Source organism: Clinocottus analis, unplaced genomic scaffold, assembly GCF_023055335.1.
Source record: "Clinocottus analis isolate CAN_PGR_092001 unplaced genomic scaffold, fCliAna1.0.p SCAF_13, whole genome shotgun sequence".
Taxonomy (NCBI): domain Eukaryota; kingdom Metazoa; phylum Chordata; class Actinopteri; order Perciformes; family Cottidae; genus Clinocottus; species Clinocottus analis.
In genome coordinates, this window is record NW_027175854.1 from 3,627,501 (window position 1) to 3,644,998 (window position 17,498).

Genomic DNA, 17,498 nt, shown 5'->3' on the forward strand with positions numbered 1-17,498 from the left:
GCCCTAAATTATTATTCCATGTTTCTTTATTTTATTATTATCTCTCATGCCGGCAATGTAGGATTTTCCCCAAAAACCATCAAGAGATTCATATAAAATGTTTCCCTTTCAATCATCACGGACATCTCCAGCGTCCCCCCCCCCCCCACTTCGCCACCTCGTCTGTATTATTTCTCTGTTCTTTTTATTTGTATGTGTTCGGAAAATGTCTTCCCATCAACCTCTAAAAACGTAGCGACCAAGTGCCTAATCGTAAGCTCTTCTCCAAGAGGAACCTACGTAAATGGTGGCGAAATGGTAGCCACACTATTCAGCATCTTAACTGACTGATCTTGATGTTAGCTGTTATATTTTTTAACTGTAGCCTAACTACAGGCGAACTAGCTCACCATTTGTTTCAAGCATTATATTATCTTTCTGTAGGATTCATGTCATAATACTATATAGATTTCTTTAAAATGTCTTCTTTTTGTGTATACATGTTGGTTAGATTTTTGTCAGTTGCTCACATCTGGCTAATTTACTGAACCATTTATATCTCGGAGTGCTACTCGTTCCTCAATTATTTTCCAGTGGAGGGGCGCTGTCTCGTTGTGATCAGTTTCCTATGCTGTAGTGCTCTTGTTATTTCTAGTGGTGTTTTAGCTGCTGTTTTCAGCAAAACACAGCTGAGAATACCGCTGCCATCTAATTGGCTGAGCTGTTTTTTTTCCTTGTAAGGACTTGAACATCCTGCCAATCTACACAATTCTTCTTTAGAATGTTGTTGTTGTCTCCTTTTCCGCTCCAGGTATTGTTTGATGAGTGTGAAGGGCTGCTACACAGACTTCCACATCGATTTTGGCGGAACCTCCGTTTGGTATCACGTATTCAAGGGACAGAAAGTAAGTTCATTCTCGTCTCTTATCTGCTTTTTTTGTGCAACAAATCTTCCTTTTATAGTTTAGTTTTATTGAACGTTAAGGGGAGAAATTAAGAAAATGTATGTCTGCTAATGCAAAGTGTTTCTAACAGTTTCAGAGTTGATATTGCACCAAACCTGGCATTGACTGTGCAGTGTAAGCTCGAAATAAAAACACCTCTGCTTCTCCTTAGGTATTTTGGCTCGTGCCTCCAACCCCTCATAACCTTGCCCTTTATGAGGACTGGGTCCTGACAGGCAAGCAGAGTGATATCTTCCTGGGAGACCGAGCTGATGGATGCCAGCGAGTGGAGCTCGAGCAAGGATACACATTCTTCATCCCGTCTGGTGTGTTGGCATGCTTGTTTTAAAGTGGCCATGCAGGAAAAGATTAGTGGCCTCTTCGATGAACAGTAACAGCGGGCTTTACCTGACTATTATACAGTGTATTCTTCAACAATGTGAATTTGTATGAATCCTCTGTATGCTCAGTATCTCTTTTGTGTATGTCTTGTACTTATTTTGTAATTAAGGGTGGATTCATGCTGTCTACACTCCAGAGGACACGCTGGTATTTGGAGGCAATATTCTGCACAGCTTCAACATTCCTATGCAGCTTACCATCCATGAGATAGAGAATAGGACGAAGGTAGGAGCCTCGCGGGATTCTCCACTGTGTGGCTCGACGCCGGCCTGCTCCGCAATACGTTAAGATACATGATAGATCAATCTCTCGGATGAACCAGGGCAAGGTGAAGAGTTCATCTGAGAGAGAGAGAAAGGAGAATGAGAGATGTGAGGGCGGAGACATTGATTTGCCTGAGATTGAAAGAGAAGTAAGGGATAAAAATTGAAGGGCAAAATATTTGGGAGTGACAAAGTGACAGCGCGACAAAAAGCCAACAATAACTAGATAACCTGAGTGCATGTTAATACTAAATGTTTTTTTTTTCCTCTGTCTTCAGGTTCATTCCAAGTTCCGGTTCCCCTTCTACTTTGAGATATGCTGGTATGTCCTGGAGAGATACCTGCACTGTCTCACCAAACGCTCCTACTTTTCTCAGGAGACCCGCAAAGAGCCCGTGCTAACGGGTGAGGGAAATTAAGTAATGCAGTTGCTCATCCCTATTGGAGGAGTGCATTGTGGGTTACTGTGTAATCGGACGTGTCAGGTATTCTGTTTCAGTACAATGTGCATCATAGGAGGCATTCTTTGCAATTTCCAGTTCATCCATTCCATTCGTCAAAACAAAGGAAAAACGTGGAATCATGATAAGTCATTTGATACAACAAATTTTTCTCTCATTTTGTCAATTTTAGACGATGAGACCAAGGCAAACACAGAGAGCCCCTCCTCCGACTCAAGGAGCCAGGACATGAACGAGGACTCATGTGAGACTCAAGTCAGGGATGGCCAGAGTGACAAACCAGAGAAAGCTGCCCAGGATGGGCCCTGCTCTCCTGACAACCGGAGGGGCCAGCACCTCAAAGCTGTTTTATCTGTTGACTCTGAGGACAGCTGTAATCCCGGCTCCACCTCTCTGGACTTCCCTCAAACCCCATCTGACTCTCCAGCCTCGGAGTCTCCGAATAAATGGATGCACTTGACGGAGTTTGAACTGAGCGGACTTAGGACGCTGGTAGAGAAGCTGGAGTCGCTCCCTGAACATAAGAAGTGTGTTCCCGAGGGAATAGAGAACCCACAAGCTCTGCTGGAAGACATGAAGGTAAGAAACAAAACAAAGGACACGGTACACAGCCATTTTCACAATATATGCCATTCAATAGACACGGCAAAGGCCTCTTCTACTTTTTGTGTGTTCTCTGTGGCTGTCTAGGTTGTGTTAAAAGAACATGCTGATGACGACCCCAAATTAGCCATCACTGGAGTTCCTGTGGTTTACTGGCCAAAGAAAAGTATAAAGGTAAGAACACCTCAGTGACCAAATATTGTACCATAGAAATAGGAAGAAGCTGAACAGATGCGATGAACAAAGCCTGGTTTGACCCCAGGCACCGGTCACTTGACTCGTGGTGCATGACGTTTCTGAACTTTTCACCTGAAAGGCTAATTTTGAGAAACATTCTTTGCACTGTCCAAAACATTTCTACATTTATAAATGCATATCGAGATGGCGGGAGTACAGTTTAGGTTTTCAAGAAGTTAAAATGATATGGCCACATTATGTGCCCTCAGACAAAGTTCATGTAAAAATGTGTATATTGTCAGACTTGACTTGACACTTGCCGGTCTGAAGTGCGTCTATTTGCTTTATCTTTTGAGTTCATTGTGTCTTGAGCTGAGCAGGAGGCCGTAAGAAGGTCAAAATCAAGGCTTTTATATTTATTAGCTAAATCAAAAAAGAAAAAAAGAGCTCCTTCATTTCCCTCTATATCTAGTATGAAAAGGTCAAAACAACTATTGTTGAAATGACACACAGACGTACAGTGTTTATTTGTTATGTAGAGACTATATATTTGTGTCTGTCTTTTACACTATAAAAATGTGAAGACATACATATTTAATTGTGGTGAAAAATACAGTAGGTGCAAAGGAATGTGAGCCAAAATGAACTAAAATATGAATTACAATGAATAAAGTATGTTTGCATGTTCCACATTGATAACTGTATTGTTTTATATTTTATATATTACACTTTTAAACATTCTATAAATAATGAATTGTCCATATAGATGCATGGTGCCTCAACAGGAGGTGGGTGGGATGTGTTGTATCTGAATGTATGGAGGCGATTTTCTCTTGGTTTTATGGACCCTCTGGATCACCCCCACCCGTCCCTCCAGAGGCCAGCTGCTGGTAGTGGGGCCTCTTTTTGTTTGCCTTTTGTAATGAGATGCCATCTGGCTCTATTGGCTGTGTGGAGCCTTCGCTCCTCTCCCTGTGATACCCATCATGAATATGACAACACCGTCTCTGCATTTCGTCTCCTCATTGGATAAAGGCAGACACCCCCAGTACATATTCTGATGCACAGCGGCCTCCCATTGGCCCCGCGCTTCTAAACACCCCTCCTGTTTTCCTGGGAGTGGACCCATATTAATGAGGCAAGCTTGTCTGTGTTTCCTACATCTGCTTGTGGTATTGTGGAGCTTTAGAGTAGGAGGGCTGTAGGCCAGACAGCAGTAGCAGGAGTAGAAGGAGGAGGAGACTGCAGCCATGTCAGTTCGCTGTGAGCTGAACGATGCGTGAAAACCAGCCATGGCCATGTCGCTGAGCGCTGATGATGAGGACTACGATTCAGACTCTGAGCAGGTTAGCACACGAAACCTCTGCAGGCAGGCGTAGTGAGGCCACCAGAGGAATGCTTGTGCCAGACAGAGCAGTGTGCAGCATCTCAGGGCAGCGAGGAAATGGAGCTTCCTGGAGAGAAACGCATTCATTCAGTTTATGTGCTTGGGCTTTGCTTTTTGCCATTTGTTTTTTTCTGATAGGTTGGCTGTGTGTGTGTGTGTGTGTGTGTGTGTGTGTGGTTGTGTGTTTTTGTCAGCAATAGGAGAAGGCTGTGTTTATATAGCTCAGAGCCTCGGGGCTGCTATTGGTTGTTTCAAAGCTGAGGAATGGAAATTCATGTAGATGCAGAGGATTAATCTTTCATGGTTTGGTTGTAACCAGATACAAATATGAGAATGTGTGTGTGTGAAACCAAAAAAAGGTTACGTGTTCATTAGAAAGCAGTTATTATGAAAGGAATGTGTTATATTGTTCTGTGTTATTGGCTGAGAGACATTTGCTTACACAGCAAGAAATGTGGAAAGTTAATTTGAATATGTGCTCTAGTTAACTCTGAACCACACCCCCTCACTTTAATTCTTTGGCCGCATTTGGTTTGGAAAAACATTGACTGCAGAAGTCCATTTGGCTCTTTTTTTCTTTTTACAAGTCACACATTTTCTGTTTGTTCCAGTCATGTGAATACACCTGTTCTTTGTGTCACAATTATCATTTAGTTAGGCCCAGGGCTATTATGTAATATATGCCAAAGAGCAAGTTTAGAGCAAGTTTAAATTTTAGGGAGTGTAGCGCAAAAGCAGCCAGTACCAGTGTGAACAACTTTATACTTAATTTAGGACCAGCTATATCTCCAAAGTGTGCTCTGCAGTGTTTCTACTGATCGACACTGTTGCTGTTGTTCAGTCAACCATCCTCATCTTCTGAGTAACTATCCTCTCCAGAGGTTTTACTTAAGTTTACTTGTTCCACTTTCCTTTTGTTGTATGTCAAATCTGGGCTAAACACAACATAGCGTGTACGAGAGAAAGTTTTTGTCTTTGTTTTTCAAATACAGCATCAACTTGACAACATGCAAAGCGCCTCTAAAGCTACAAGAAACTAATCCCTCAAGAACTCGTGAGCACATTATTTTTGCAAATTCATTTTACTACATATATTCCCAGTGGTATAAAAAAGAAACAATGATAATTTAAGAAATGTCATAAAAAATAGGACGGTGTTCATGGCTTTGAAAAGCAATGTTGTGTGTTTCTGATTTAGAATTTCTTCGGCTTTTGATAAAACAATGTGTCCTGTTGTTTCTGCAATCTGTGCTCAGTATGCACTGTCTTCCATGTGTGTGTAAGGTGATGTTAAGTATATCCACAGTAATGGATTTCCACTGTTCTCCACAGTAGCTTCAGAGGCTCCAAGCCAGCGTCAATGAACATTACAATCTGCTTCTCATCATGTCTCCCAGCTGAATGAGCTTTGCAGAGCCACTGAATTACTCGTTGGTTACTTTTACTGTCCTGGCACTGAGGAAACGTGTACATGATGTGCTGTGAAGTGGTGTGTATACGACAGCTACTAATGCTACAGTAAAAACTAACAACACTTCAGACAGATAGTACTTACTACGAGTGATAGGTAGTGTATTTATTTGTTAATGTTATTCCGAACATCAGCGGGATATCTGCTGTAGAGATCACTCACACAGTGGACGGGGAGATAAGGGCACAATATGGACATCTTTCTGAAGGACCTTTTACTTTGCCTCTTACGAGCAGTTGCAGCTTAGGTTTCAGGTGTAATCAGACATGTTTTTCAATGTGATCTGACATGAGCAGCATGGTTGTCTCGTGTTTGTAAGAAGTGGCAAATTACAGATCACGGTGTGTGTCTTTTTGGATATTTGGCCTCATACCAGTATTCTTCTGGAGCAGACCTCCTGCCTGTAATCCCCTTGAGTACCCCAGAACAGTCCAGCGCAGACTGCACAAGCCCTACCTCCCCCAATATTTCACTCTAATCCTGTCTGGCTAACACATATCTGACTGCCCATGCCAGGCTATTTCATGGCTACTGTTAGAATAAATTATCGTAATGTGCCCGAGATTGAGCTTTCTTTTCTCTTTCTGTTAGAGGGTGTCATTACAGTTCTTATTGGTTACAAGTCAGTGTGTCATAGACTGTTCTGTTAGGGAATGGGACGTTGCTGTTGCTATGCTGACTCCAGGAGAATCTGCACTGCCGATGTAACTAAAGAAATCTGATCTTCATTTTCCGAGAGCTGCAGTCTTTTGCTCTCCTTGTTTATTTCACCTCACACATATTTTCTCGCACGGCACAGTTTGCAGTTCTTTGACATGTGGTTTTCACGGTAAGAATATGTTGTTGTGGTCGGGCTCTGAGCCTGAGGAGGAGCAGAATGTGTAATACCAGAACAATAATGATGGAGATCAAAAGCGTCTCATCTACGTTAGACAGTTTTATCAAATAGAGCACATTTAATGTGCACCGCTGTAAATCAGTCGGCGCCCTCCTCACACAGAATAATGGCTCCATGTGTGATATGTAGCTGTAAGTGCAGTTTTTCTTTGAAGTAGAAACATGCAAGCAAGTGAAGTGCTAAATTTGGATGATAGCCCCAGGGACATTCTTAATTTGTTTGTTTTTCTCCTGGATCCTGGGCTTGAACAGCCATGGATGGAGAAAAAAACAACTAACATCATTGAATTTGTGTTTGTAGATATGTATATATTAATATATGGATGTGTTTGTGTTAGGATATTGACCCACGGTTACAAAAAAGAAAAGAAAAGAAACAAGGGATTAATGCCTACATCCTCCATAACACTGGCCCCAGCTCAATTTAATATAATATGTACATTGTTATAAATGCTTATTATTGAGCCAAAGCACCATTAATAATTGAAAAGCAATGCGATTCAGTACTTTTAAATGTACTTTAATCTGACATTTTGGTTACAAAACAACATTGAATAGGCAAAATGTTTATTTATAATTTAGTACTTAGAGAGATAATGTTTCTAAAGCATCTGAAGTCTTCTTTGTGAAAGATAATAATGATGCTTTCTGCTTTTGACACATTACACACTACACATTTGCTTCACATTATTGTGTGAATGCACTTATATTTGACATATTCAACTATAAGTAGCATACATGGTCGGCATCATATTGTCGCTAAATATTTCTAGAATAATACATCAACCTTCATAGCAACAAATGTATTTATCTGACCTTTTAGATACCTGTTTGAGAAATATGTGTTGCCTTCTAAGTTTAGGTTCATGACGCTGTTCCCTCTTTATCCCCTTTAGCCCCGGCCTCCCAACCGGCCAAAACCTAAGATGGCAGCTTCTCCTGCATCCGCAGTCAAGTTGTCAGCTGGTCGGGGAACATCTGGTGCCAGGAGGAGAAGGACGCGCTGTCGGAAGTGTGAAGCATGCCTGCGCACAGAGTGTGGAGAGTGCCACTTCTGTAAGGACATGAAGAAGTTCGGTGGGCCGGGCCGCATGAAGCAATCCTGCATCATGAGGCAGTGCATTGCAGTAAGTTCACTGTCCATAACGTTCTCAGCTACAGCCAGCACGTGAGCTGATTAGCCTAGCTTAGCATACAGACTGAAAACAAGGCTCTCTCAAAAAAAACCCTCAAAAGCTTGCCGATAGCTCGTCGAACTGCAATTTGGCTCTCGCGACATATTCAGCGTGCAGACATGTGAGTAGTGTCAAGTTTCTAAACTAATTTCTTCAAATCTCAAACTTTCTCCTTTTGCTTTCCTTAAATTTGGAACAAATGGTTTTGGGTGTGTCCATGTGGTTGTGAGGTTGTTGCTCGGGTGCTCAACATTGTTGCTCGGGCACCACAGGGTGATTACGAGGGTGTTTCAGTTGATTGCTATGGTAGTAACACACGTGTAATATAAGAACGTATTTGCAGCAGCTGTAGCAGGAGTCACAGAAGACCATGGAGAGAGACAAAGACTGCGTTTGCATGTTTCAGCACCAAGGACAGAGACATGCAGAGAGACTGGTTTGATTGTTTCTGCATCATATACAAAAACAATGAGAACGATTCATTCTGAATGAATGAACACGATAAACGAGAGCGTGAGGGAGACTTGGCATCTGTCCCTGTATCCCACCCGAGCAGTCTGACGCTCTTCAGCAACTGTGTCACACTTTTAAGATGACATGCCAATATGCTCAACCCACTCTGGATGTACACCTTATGCTGAGTAACTCGAAGAACACGCCTCAGTTAATCACGGTCTGGGCTGAAACGTTTGTTTCGGGTGATGCAACCTGCTTGTTTGCTAAATCGGCAAACAATTTGCAGGTTGTTAAGTTCATGACATTGAATTCACCGAATACAATTAAATGCAAATAAAAAACGTCGAATTGAAACGGTGGTGGCCGACTATGAAATACGAAAACAACAAAACATATCTCACTCAACCATATAAATTGGCTCAATATATTGTTTCATCCACAGTTAACATGTACCCAAGACATCGCAGATAGCGAACTCACTTGAGTGCATTGTGAGTGACAGTGTGAGTTAAATAGTCCGCCAGGCACAATTGTGGACGAGTGCAATTGTTCCTAAAGAGGATATTAGTTTGATACAGCAGCCTCAAATCTTCAAGCCTCTGTTTTTGTCTGCAGCCTGTCCTGCCACACACAGCAGTGTGTCTCGTCTGTGGAGAGGCAGGCAAAGAGGACACAGTGGAGGATGAGGAGGAAAAGTTTAACCTTATGCTCATGGAGTGCTCCATCTGCAATGAGATTGTTCATCCTAACTGTCTTAAGGTAAATTAGTCAACATCAGTACGTGTTGAATGTCGTCGGACAAAGTGACGAACCAAGTGGATGTGCTGCTGATGTCAATGTTAATGCTGAATGAAGCAAATGCAGCTGAACACACACTGAAAAGTATTTTGAAGGATTTAACAGCTTATTGATGGTCAAGTTCAAATCCACGTTTGGTGAACCCGACACCACAACATCTGTCAACTAGAAATTAGTGTTAGAGGAATCAGATGTTGCGTTTTATTAATGATAGCTTAATTATTGCATGTTTTGTATCGAATAAGAATGCAATGTGTGTGAGGTCACGTGTGCCTGAAAGTCAGGCAGGAAAGCCTCTGTAAGTCGTGATCTGTATGTCCTCTTGTTTTAGGTGAAAGATTCAAACGGAGTTGTCAATGATGAATTGCCAAACTGCTGGGAGTGCCCAAAGTGCAATCATGCTGGAAAAACAGGAAAAGTAAGTATCTGTACGGACTATTAGTATGTGTATGAATCATGAAATGATTGAGTCAAAAGTGAAGACAGTCTCAGAAACTCAGAACCAGAGAAATACAGTTGTGCTCTCTGTTTTTCTAACCTTTTGGCCTCAAAGCAAAAACGGGGGCCAGGATTTAAGTATGCGTCAAACCTTCCTGGTTCGCTGCTGAAAGAACCACGGCTAAACCGGGATTCAAAAGAGGAGCCGGACCCGCCGATGTTGGCCACAGCAACTGTTACAGCTTTGACAACAACGTCCGCTGTGAAGAGAAAGGCGGAGCGGGAGGAAATCCCGAAGAGGAAAGAGGAAGAGCCTCCGAAGAAACGTCCTCCCTTGCTGTCTCTGGACGGTACGCTGCGACCAAGGCTGGAGGACAACCCACTGAGGAAGAAAAGGAAGCTCTTTGACACCCATGATGAACCTGTAATTGTGAAAAAGAAGGTAAGACCATCATTTTTTATCAGTTTTAATGAATAGAGGAGAGTCCTTCATGGCGTTAATAATGAATTTGGACCTTGAAAACAGGAGTTCATAACAAATAATTTAACTGCAAGGTCCATTCAGCGGTTCATTCTTTTTGCAGCTTTACACTTTACATAAATTGCTCGGAAAACAGAACATGTGAGTCTTTAATTTCTTGGCAGCAGGATCAACTCAATTTGCAGAAGATGTTTTTTGCCAAGGCTCATTTTCAGTGAGCTGAAATATGCAAAAACTATCCTAAAATCCACACTGCTAAACTGACACAACTGGTTTAAAAACACAATTATTTGTCTTATATTCTTTCTTAGAAGAAGTTTTCAAAACTTGAGGATCCTTTGACTCCGAAGCTGTTGCGGCAAATCAAGACAGAGAATGATCACGGCGACGAAGAGGATGAGCAGGAGGATCAGGAGGAAGACGGATTTTCTTTGGACAGGATTCATTTCAAGGGGAAACATGAATATGATGACGAGGACCAAGCAGGAGACAAGGAGGGACGGGAAGAGGAGAAAGTGAAAAAAGAGAGAGACAGCGGTGCAGAAGACAAAGCCAAAGTCCTGCTAAGTCCACTTCTAAGAACATCTGCAGCCAGAGAGAGCGAACAATCCACCAACTCTCCCAGAGCTGGACCGAGCAGCGACTCAGGAGAAGCACAAGAGAAGAACTCTGCTCAGCTAAAGGCTCGCCATCAGCGTCGCCGCCTCCCCAACAAAGAGCTGAGCAAAGAGTTCAACCAGGAGATTCCCAAGACAGAAGACGGCCTCTCCAACCAAAACCACGGCTCAGTGAAGACGGAGGACGGTTCAGCCAATCACAACCGCCGACCGCTGAAGAACGAGGATTCAGTGACCAATCAGATCCGCAGAGCACTAAAAACGGAGGACTCCAGCACTACTCAGAGCCGCAGGGCCCTTAAAACAGAGGACGGGTCGGCCAATCACAACAGACGGCCGCTGAAGACGGAGGACGGCTCGGCCAATCAGAACCACAGGCCTGTGAAAACGGAGCCCGAGAACGAAGTCGAGGACCAAAAGCCTCGCTGGCCCCTTCATAACGGCAGCAGCGACCTGGGCGACTGGCTGCGACACAGCGGGAGGGAGGCCAACGAGACGCCGCGCGGTTACTCGCCGCTGAGCTGGAACAGAGGCACGCAGATCACGGCCATTTGCCCGCGGCCACTCCCCTGCCGGTCACCGCCGAAATGCATCCAGATGGAGCGTCACGTGATCCGGCCCCCTCCCATCAGTCCGCCGCCCGACAGACTCCCGCTGACCGACGGCGAGGCGCACGTGATGCGAAGAGAGATGTGGATGGCAGTGTTCGCTCACTTGACCCACAGAGATCTTTGTGTGTGCATGCGTGTCTGCCGGACCTGGAACAGATGGTGAGCACGACGCGTCCTCCGCGCTTCATTAGGCAACGTCTAAATGTAAGGTAACGGCCGCGTGTCTCTCCAGGTGCTGCGACAAGAGGCTTTGGAAGCACGTCAATCTGAACCGCTGTAAGTCCATCACACCTCTCATGCTGAGCGGCATCATCCGGAGACAGCCGGTAGCGCTGGACCTCAGCTGGACCAACATCTCCAAAAAACAGCTCAGCTGGCTCATCAACAGACTGCCAGGTAACGACAATCGAGCAGCAAAACACAACACTGGGTTTGTCTTTTTATCAATGGCAATAAGGCACTTTTTTAGATCATGTTGTGTGTTTGTGTAACAACAACTAGTGGTGTTTTATAGACGGGAAGCATCTGATGGCCTTTTGACATTTAGTTACCTCACTACATTGTTTTATTAAAGCAGTGGTTGTCAAACTGTGGGGTGCGACCCTCTAGTGGGGCGTGGATGTATTACAGGTGGGGCGCGGGGGGAGTTTTTTTTTAAAGAATCCTTTATTAATCCCACAGTGGGGGAATTATTCTCTGCATTTTACTCATCATTAGTAATCAAGGAGCTTTGTGCTGCTGTGAAGCTCTGGGGCTTCAGTGTCTTGCTCAAGGACACTTCAACAGGAAACTATGGGGAGAAAACAAGGACCCAACCGGCTTCCTTGGGGTTTGCCAAATATGAGTTATTTTTTTGCACATATATGACTTTATTTGCATTGTTTTAACAAAGTGATTGCACTTGTTATTAGTTTTTGTCAGATGGAGCAATCTGGTTTACTTGAAAGGGATTTCAATTTTCTTTAATCTATTAATTAAAAAAGAACGGATTGAGGAGTCTCAAAAAGTTGGACCCATGTTGTCGGAACATTTTGCTTCCTCCAAAGTGGAGCGCGACAGAAAAAAGTTTGAGAACCACTGGATTAAAGGAACACTTTTCAAAAAAGAAACAAAGTTTAACTTGTTAAAAGCAGAGATGTGAGGACTCACTCACCGTACATGTGTATCTGTTAGAACCATGTGACTTCCTCGTCAACCCGTTTACCTCGTTGAAGACTCCAACACTTTTCATCCCAAGGACAGTAAAATAACCGTTTCAAGTTTTGAATAGTTTTTTGTAGTTTTTAATGAGGTAAAATTCTCCTACGACCTCGTGTGGATCCTCGACATGGATAATTGTGTCTCCAGAGGCTGCGTGAATTCAGACGGTTTCCTTTGTTGCTCCTAAACGTCTTTGCTGGATCACTCAGCTAATTAGATGAGAATACTCACGGCTTCTGTGTTGGTTTATTTTGTGACCATGTGACCACAGATCAACGAAAAACTCTGGAGACGTATAAATTGAAAAATAGGGCAGACTTCTTCAACAGATTGAATGAGAGCCTGTAGTATATTTGGCCACAAAGAACACATTTTCTATCATTTGCAGCAGATCGGTGACTTGTTTCTTGATGTAGAAGCTGTCTGACACGAGGCTCTGTGTGTCCTCGCTGTTTCTGCAGGTCTGCGTGTGCTGCTGTTGTCGGGATGCTCCTGGGTGGCGGTCTCTGCTCTTTGCACCTCCAGCTGTCCTCTTCTGCGAACTCTGGATGTTCAGTGGGTTGAGGGACTGAAAGATGCCCAAATGAGGGACCTGCTGTCGCCTCCTACAGACAACAGGCCAGGTACCGACCTGCAAATCACACACACTGTCTGAGTGAGTGAGCCATTACTCCTATTACTGCTATTACCATGGGGTAATAGGATACTGCTGTTATTATTTGGAATAAGAAATTATTGCGAGAAATGGATATTGTATGCGTAACCTATACATACTAAAATATAAGAAAAGGCTCGCAAATATGTGGTTTAATTTAAGAAACAGATCAATAAGTTCTTTGAACAGCTGGACAGCAGTTTTTAGCAAATGCTGCTTGAACAGCTGCATTTGTTTGTGACAAATATCACTTCATTAATACACACTTTGCCCTCTAGTGATTATAGCAGGAAGGTGCTTAAGGGGTTGAAGTCGAGATTAAATAGTTTTTTTTTTGTTTCTATTTTTATTTCAAAATCCAAACATGTTTACTTCCTGTAAAACAAAATATGACGTGTGCTTAAATTAGCTCGTACCAACCAGTTTCAAGCAATAATACCATGACATCCATCAATCAATCAACCTGCAACTTTCAGCGACAGGGGAGGTTTGTGTGCAGCGACAGTCGATCCGTATCACGCATCAAATGTGAAGGATTTTAATTAAACCCCTCACGTAACTAAACACCGCTCAAATATTCTGTTTCACTGAAAAACACCAAACGTTACAGACACTGAAAACCTTCTAACTTCCCTTTTAACCGGGACTTAAACCAACAAATAAACTACGGCGCAAATGTTTATCCTAAGTGCACCGTTGTGGCTCATTCATGTGTTTTCCATAGTGTTTAAAGGACAAGAGAGGTCACTGGCACAGAGGAATAAACCGCATCTAGCTTTCAGAAACCAGCCATACATACAACATGATGCTTGTTAGATGGGACTCTCTACAGAAAAAAGCCCCTTTACCATGATTGTGTCTCAAACATCTGTCTTCTTGCACAAGGCTAATCAATGTGGTCAGAAGTATTCACGCGTTTATCTCGTTGCAACTCTTTAGGTCAGTTGGACAACAGGAGTAAACTGCGTAATGTGGAGGACCTGCGTCTGGCGGGCCTGGACATCACAGACACGTCTCTGCGCCTCCTCATACGTTACATGCCCTCGCTGTCCAAGCTGGACCTCAGCTACTGCAACCACGTCACGGACCAGTCCGTCAACATCCTGACCGCTGCAGGGACGACCACCAGAGACTCGCTCACTGACATCAACCTGTCAGGTAGGAGCCTGTCTTTGTTGGCTGCTAGCCTGCCTGCATTTGACTTGCTCCCCCGAAGGGCTAAATCCTGAACTTGTTAGACGTATTGAATTGTGGTGTCTATACACGTCCAATGAATATGAATGAGGAAGTATTTGATTTGAGTTATCGGTGTTATTTTATGTCCTTCCAGACAGTGACTGTTGTTTCAGCCATCACAGGTTGAAAATGAACTGTGGACGGATGTGCAATGCAGCACAGTGAATATTTTGTCACCTCATTATCATAAAGTTGCCAACGCAGAATCATTTAAAAAGCTTCTGATACCAAAAGTTCTGTCTGGAAGGTACAATAAAAAATGCATCTAAACACCTCTATTTTTATGTGTGAAAGTAGGCCAGTTTATTAGAGCACACCTCATTTGAACTAATACGGTCGGATACAGTAATCCTGCAATAAATCAAACCTTCATGAGGATTTTAAGGTTTAGTTTTTGTACAAGTCATTTTTAGAGAGGTTGTAGTTTTGTTCAGAGGCATGACAATTTTTCACAAATTGTGAAATAAATGTTTATAGCATTTCATACCATTTATAGAAGATGCACGACTGCTAAAAAAGAACCACATCTTATACGTATAACTGTGAAATACATAAAATGTGAAGAGCATTGAATTAAAGGGCTATTATGGAAACTACTGAAAGGCAAAAAGTATTTTGGCCTTCAGGCTACTCATGAATCCTGAAACACTGCCCACCATAATGAGGATTTCACATCCCAGAATATCATAACGACACGATTAACCCGGTGCGTGTCACAGCTTATGTCAGTGCAGGTGACGCGCTAAGCATCCTTTGTTGTTTTTTCTCCTAACCCCATTTCTCCCTGCAGTCTGTAACAGGGTCACAGACCAGTCGCTGACCTATTTCAAGCGCTGTGGAAGCATTTGTCACATCGACCTGCGATACTGCAAACAGGTGAGCAAGGAAGGATGTGACCGGTTCATTGCGGAAATGTCCGTCAGCGTGCAGTTTGAACTGATAGAAGAGAAGCTGCTGCAAAAGATCAGTTAGGAGCACGGAAGACTGCGTGACTTTCACAAGCGGTAAAACTACTGTCCACACGGAGGCAGCAGATGACCGCAGGCTTCACTTACACGTCTGCGGACGCGAGGAGGCGTCCGCCTCCGTCGATCTGATGTCAGGGCGAAGCTGTGCTGCTCAGCCAGAATGTAAAAAAAAAAAAAAAAAAAAAAAAAGGAAATCTTGTCCTGTGAAGGCAACATTGCAAAAATGTTTTTTTTTGTTTTTTTTTTGGTTGTTGTTTGCACAAGTTATTTATTTCTTTACATATTGATTGTTTATGTATCGTATCATGACTATATTTTGGTGTTCATAGATTATCTTTTGTTCCAATGCAAAGTTGATTGCATTAGAGTAATATTTTTGTATCAGAAAGTGTTTCATACATTTATGTGCAGTATTGATTGCACCACTGTACAGCATCATACCGTTGGAATTGATAATCAATCGGCATTACTGTTAAGCTCTTAATTGTTGAGAGACAAAGGTCTAATGATGTGTTGCCAAACTGTAGGATGGTAGCTTCTGTTTGTGCGTGTTTTTATATTATATTATGTTTCAGTGCCCAAAAGGTACTGTATGTTCTGTTTTCCATATAATGATACAATTTGCACTGATACAGTAAATATGAATACATGAATGTATTCACGCATACACTTTACAGTGTACAGTCTATAAAGCTCTTTCTTTCCAACACTAAAATGTTCCGCTAATTCTACTAACAGCTTCTAGTTGACTGGGTTATATTAAGACGTAGCTGCATACAAAGGTCTTTGCCAGTTTCCATCACTCTTTAGTATTATCGGTGCTTTGTGAACGGACACGTTTTAGCTCTGCATGCAGCGAAGACACATGTTTACACCACAGTCAATAGTAACTGAGACAATATACTCATCTGTTTACTCCTGTCAGCTGAACTCCACATTATACAAAAATTAGACTCAGTGCTGAATCATGTAAGAAATAAAGAAGCAACAATCAACAGAATAAGTTCTGACATTTGCATAAGTCTTTTAGACGAGGCAGTTTATTTCCTGTGACGTGTTTAATAGTCAAACAGGCTGAAATATACTGTATGAAAACTGTATATTTTAACATTATCATGACCCCAGAAATGGGATTATAGTAAGAGAGAAGTATAGTATTTATTGTTTCCAACGGCAGAGATGAATATATTTTATTTAAAAGATGTAAAGACTGTATCAGTAAACTAATCGGGTAAATCCATGTCGATCTCCAGACATCAGCTTCTCACCACAAGGTTAATAAACTCTGTTATAAAGATCAAATACACAGTTCTTAACAGAGTATGAACTAGGATTATAACCCATATCATAACACGTCACTGAGCCTTTGCCATTTGAAGAAGCTGCAAAAAAAAAGACTTTCCTGAAAGATTTGTGCAAATGTAAAAGTGTTTTAGTTTGTTCTTTTTTTTTCTAAGTCGGAGATTCCACTGAAATTTGTTAACACTGGTTATTTTCTTTAAAAATAATTTATTTTTGAACTCCGAAGCATTTTCATTTTATTGTTGTTTACACATTTATTCATCATCCTAAGATTCAAAGTTATATAAAAATTGCTAATTTTGCTATTTGAACTTGTCTAACAAACGTCGCGCTCGACAGTTAAATGATTTGATAGATGAACTTTTTTAAAGATAAAGTCTTTTTAACTATCACTTGATACAGTTCAGTGGGTTTACATTTCCATTTTATTAGTAATTTGTTTTTTATTAAAGCAAAATGTCTTCATGAAATATTTTAGTACATTACTGTAAATGTTCGATCTGTACATTATGTACATGTAAAGCCTCGAGGAAAAGTTCAACCTTTGAGATATTAAATTCATTTTAAATACTGAGCTATGTGTGAGTTAGTGGTATACATTGCTGTTATCAGATGACTGTTATTATTTATATGTGAAAATCAATCGTATGCCGACCACCGGTGGCTGTAAGAGAACAAAATCAAGCCGATTACAAAAAGAAGAGCAGGGTTTTACTTTCTGGTTTGTAGTACTGCATTTTATTGAATCTAATAAATCGTTTTTTTTTTTTTTTCTCTCTTGTTTACCAAAATAAAAAGGTTCAACATTCCAAAATATAAAGATCCAGGATTATGAGTGCTCATGATAACCTCCTACTCTGGTCATACTGTAGCTGCCCAATGAATGACATCTTTGAGAAGCAGCGGCTTCCACAAACAGACGTACAGAGTTACAGTGTTCGTTACAGTGCTCGGTGTCAGTGTCGGGTTTTGGATCT

General features: G+C 42.0%; 1 protein-coding gene across 3 annotated transcripts in view; it reads left to right on the forward strand.

Moving 5' to 3' along the window:
- Positions 1-17,301, forward strand: part of kdm2bb (lysine (K)-specific demethylase 2Bb) — a 20,991-nt gene extending 3,690 nt beyond the window's left edge. The window contains exons 7-21 of one of the 3 annotated variants that reach the window (XM_068574734.1): positions 791-884; positions 1,096-1,249; positions 1,435-1,550; positions 1,867-1,993; positions 2,222-2,628; positions 2,740-2,826; positions 7,481-7,711; positions 8,831-8,974; positions 9,345-9,431; positions 9,558-9,893; positions 10,247-11,319; positions 11,393-11,556; positions 12,822-12,983; positions 13,955-14,173; positions 15,042-17,301. In XM_068574734.1, coding sequence (XP_068430835.1) covers positions 791-884; positions 1,096-1,249; positions 1,435-1,550; positions 1,867-1,993; positions 2,222-2,628; positions 2,740-2,826; positions 7,481-7,711; positions 8,831-8,974; positions 9,345-9,431; positions 9,558-9,893; positions 10,247-11,319; positions 11,393-11,556; positions 12,822-12,983; positions 13,955-14,173; positions 15,042-15,223 — 3,583 coding nt within the window. In that variant the 3' untranslated portion in view covers positions 15,224-17,301. Of the gene's footprint in view, positions 1-790; positions 885-1,095; positions 1,250-1,434; positions 1,551-1,866; positions 1,994-2,221; positions 2,629-2,739; positions 2,827-7,480; positions 7,712-8,830; positions 8,975-9,344; positions 9,432-9,557; positions 9,894-10,243; positions 11,320-11,392; positions 11,557-12,821; positions 12,984-13,954; positions 14,174-15,041 lie in introns of all 3 variants that reach the window. The other 2 variants (XM_068574733.1, XM_068574736.1) reach the window with 2 other exon arrangements.
- Positions 17,302-17,498: the final 197 nt, after the last annotated feature.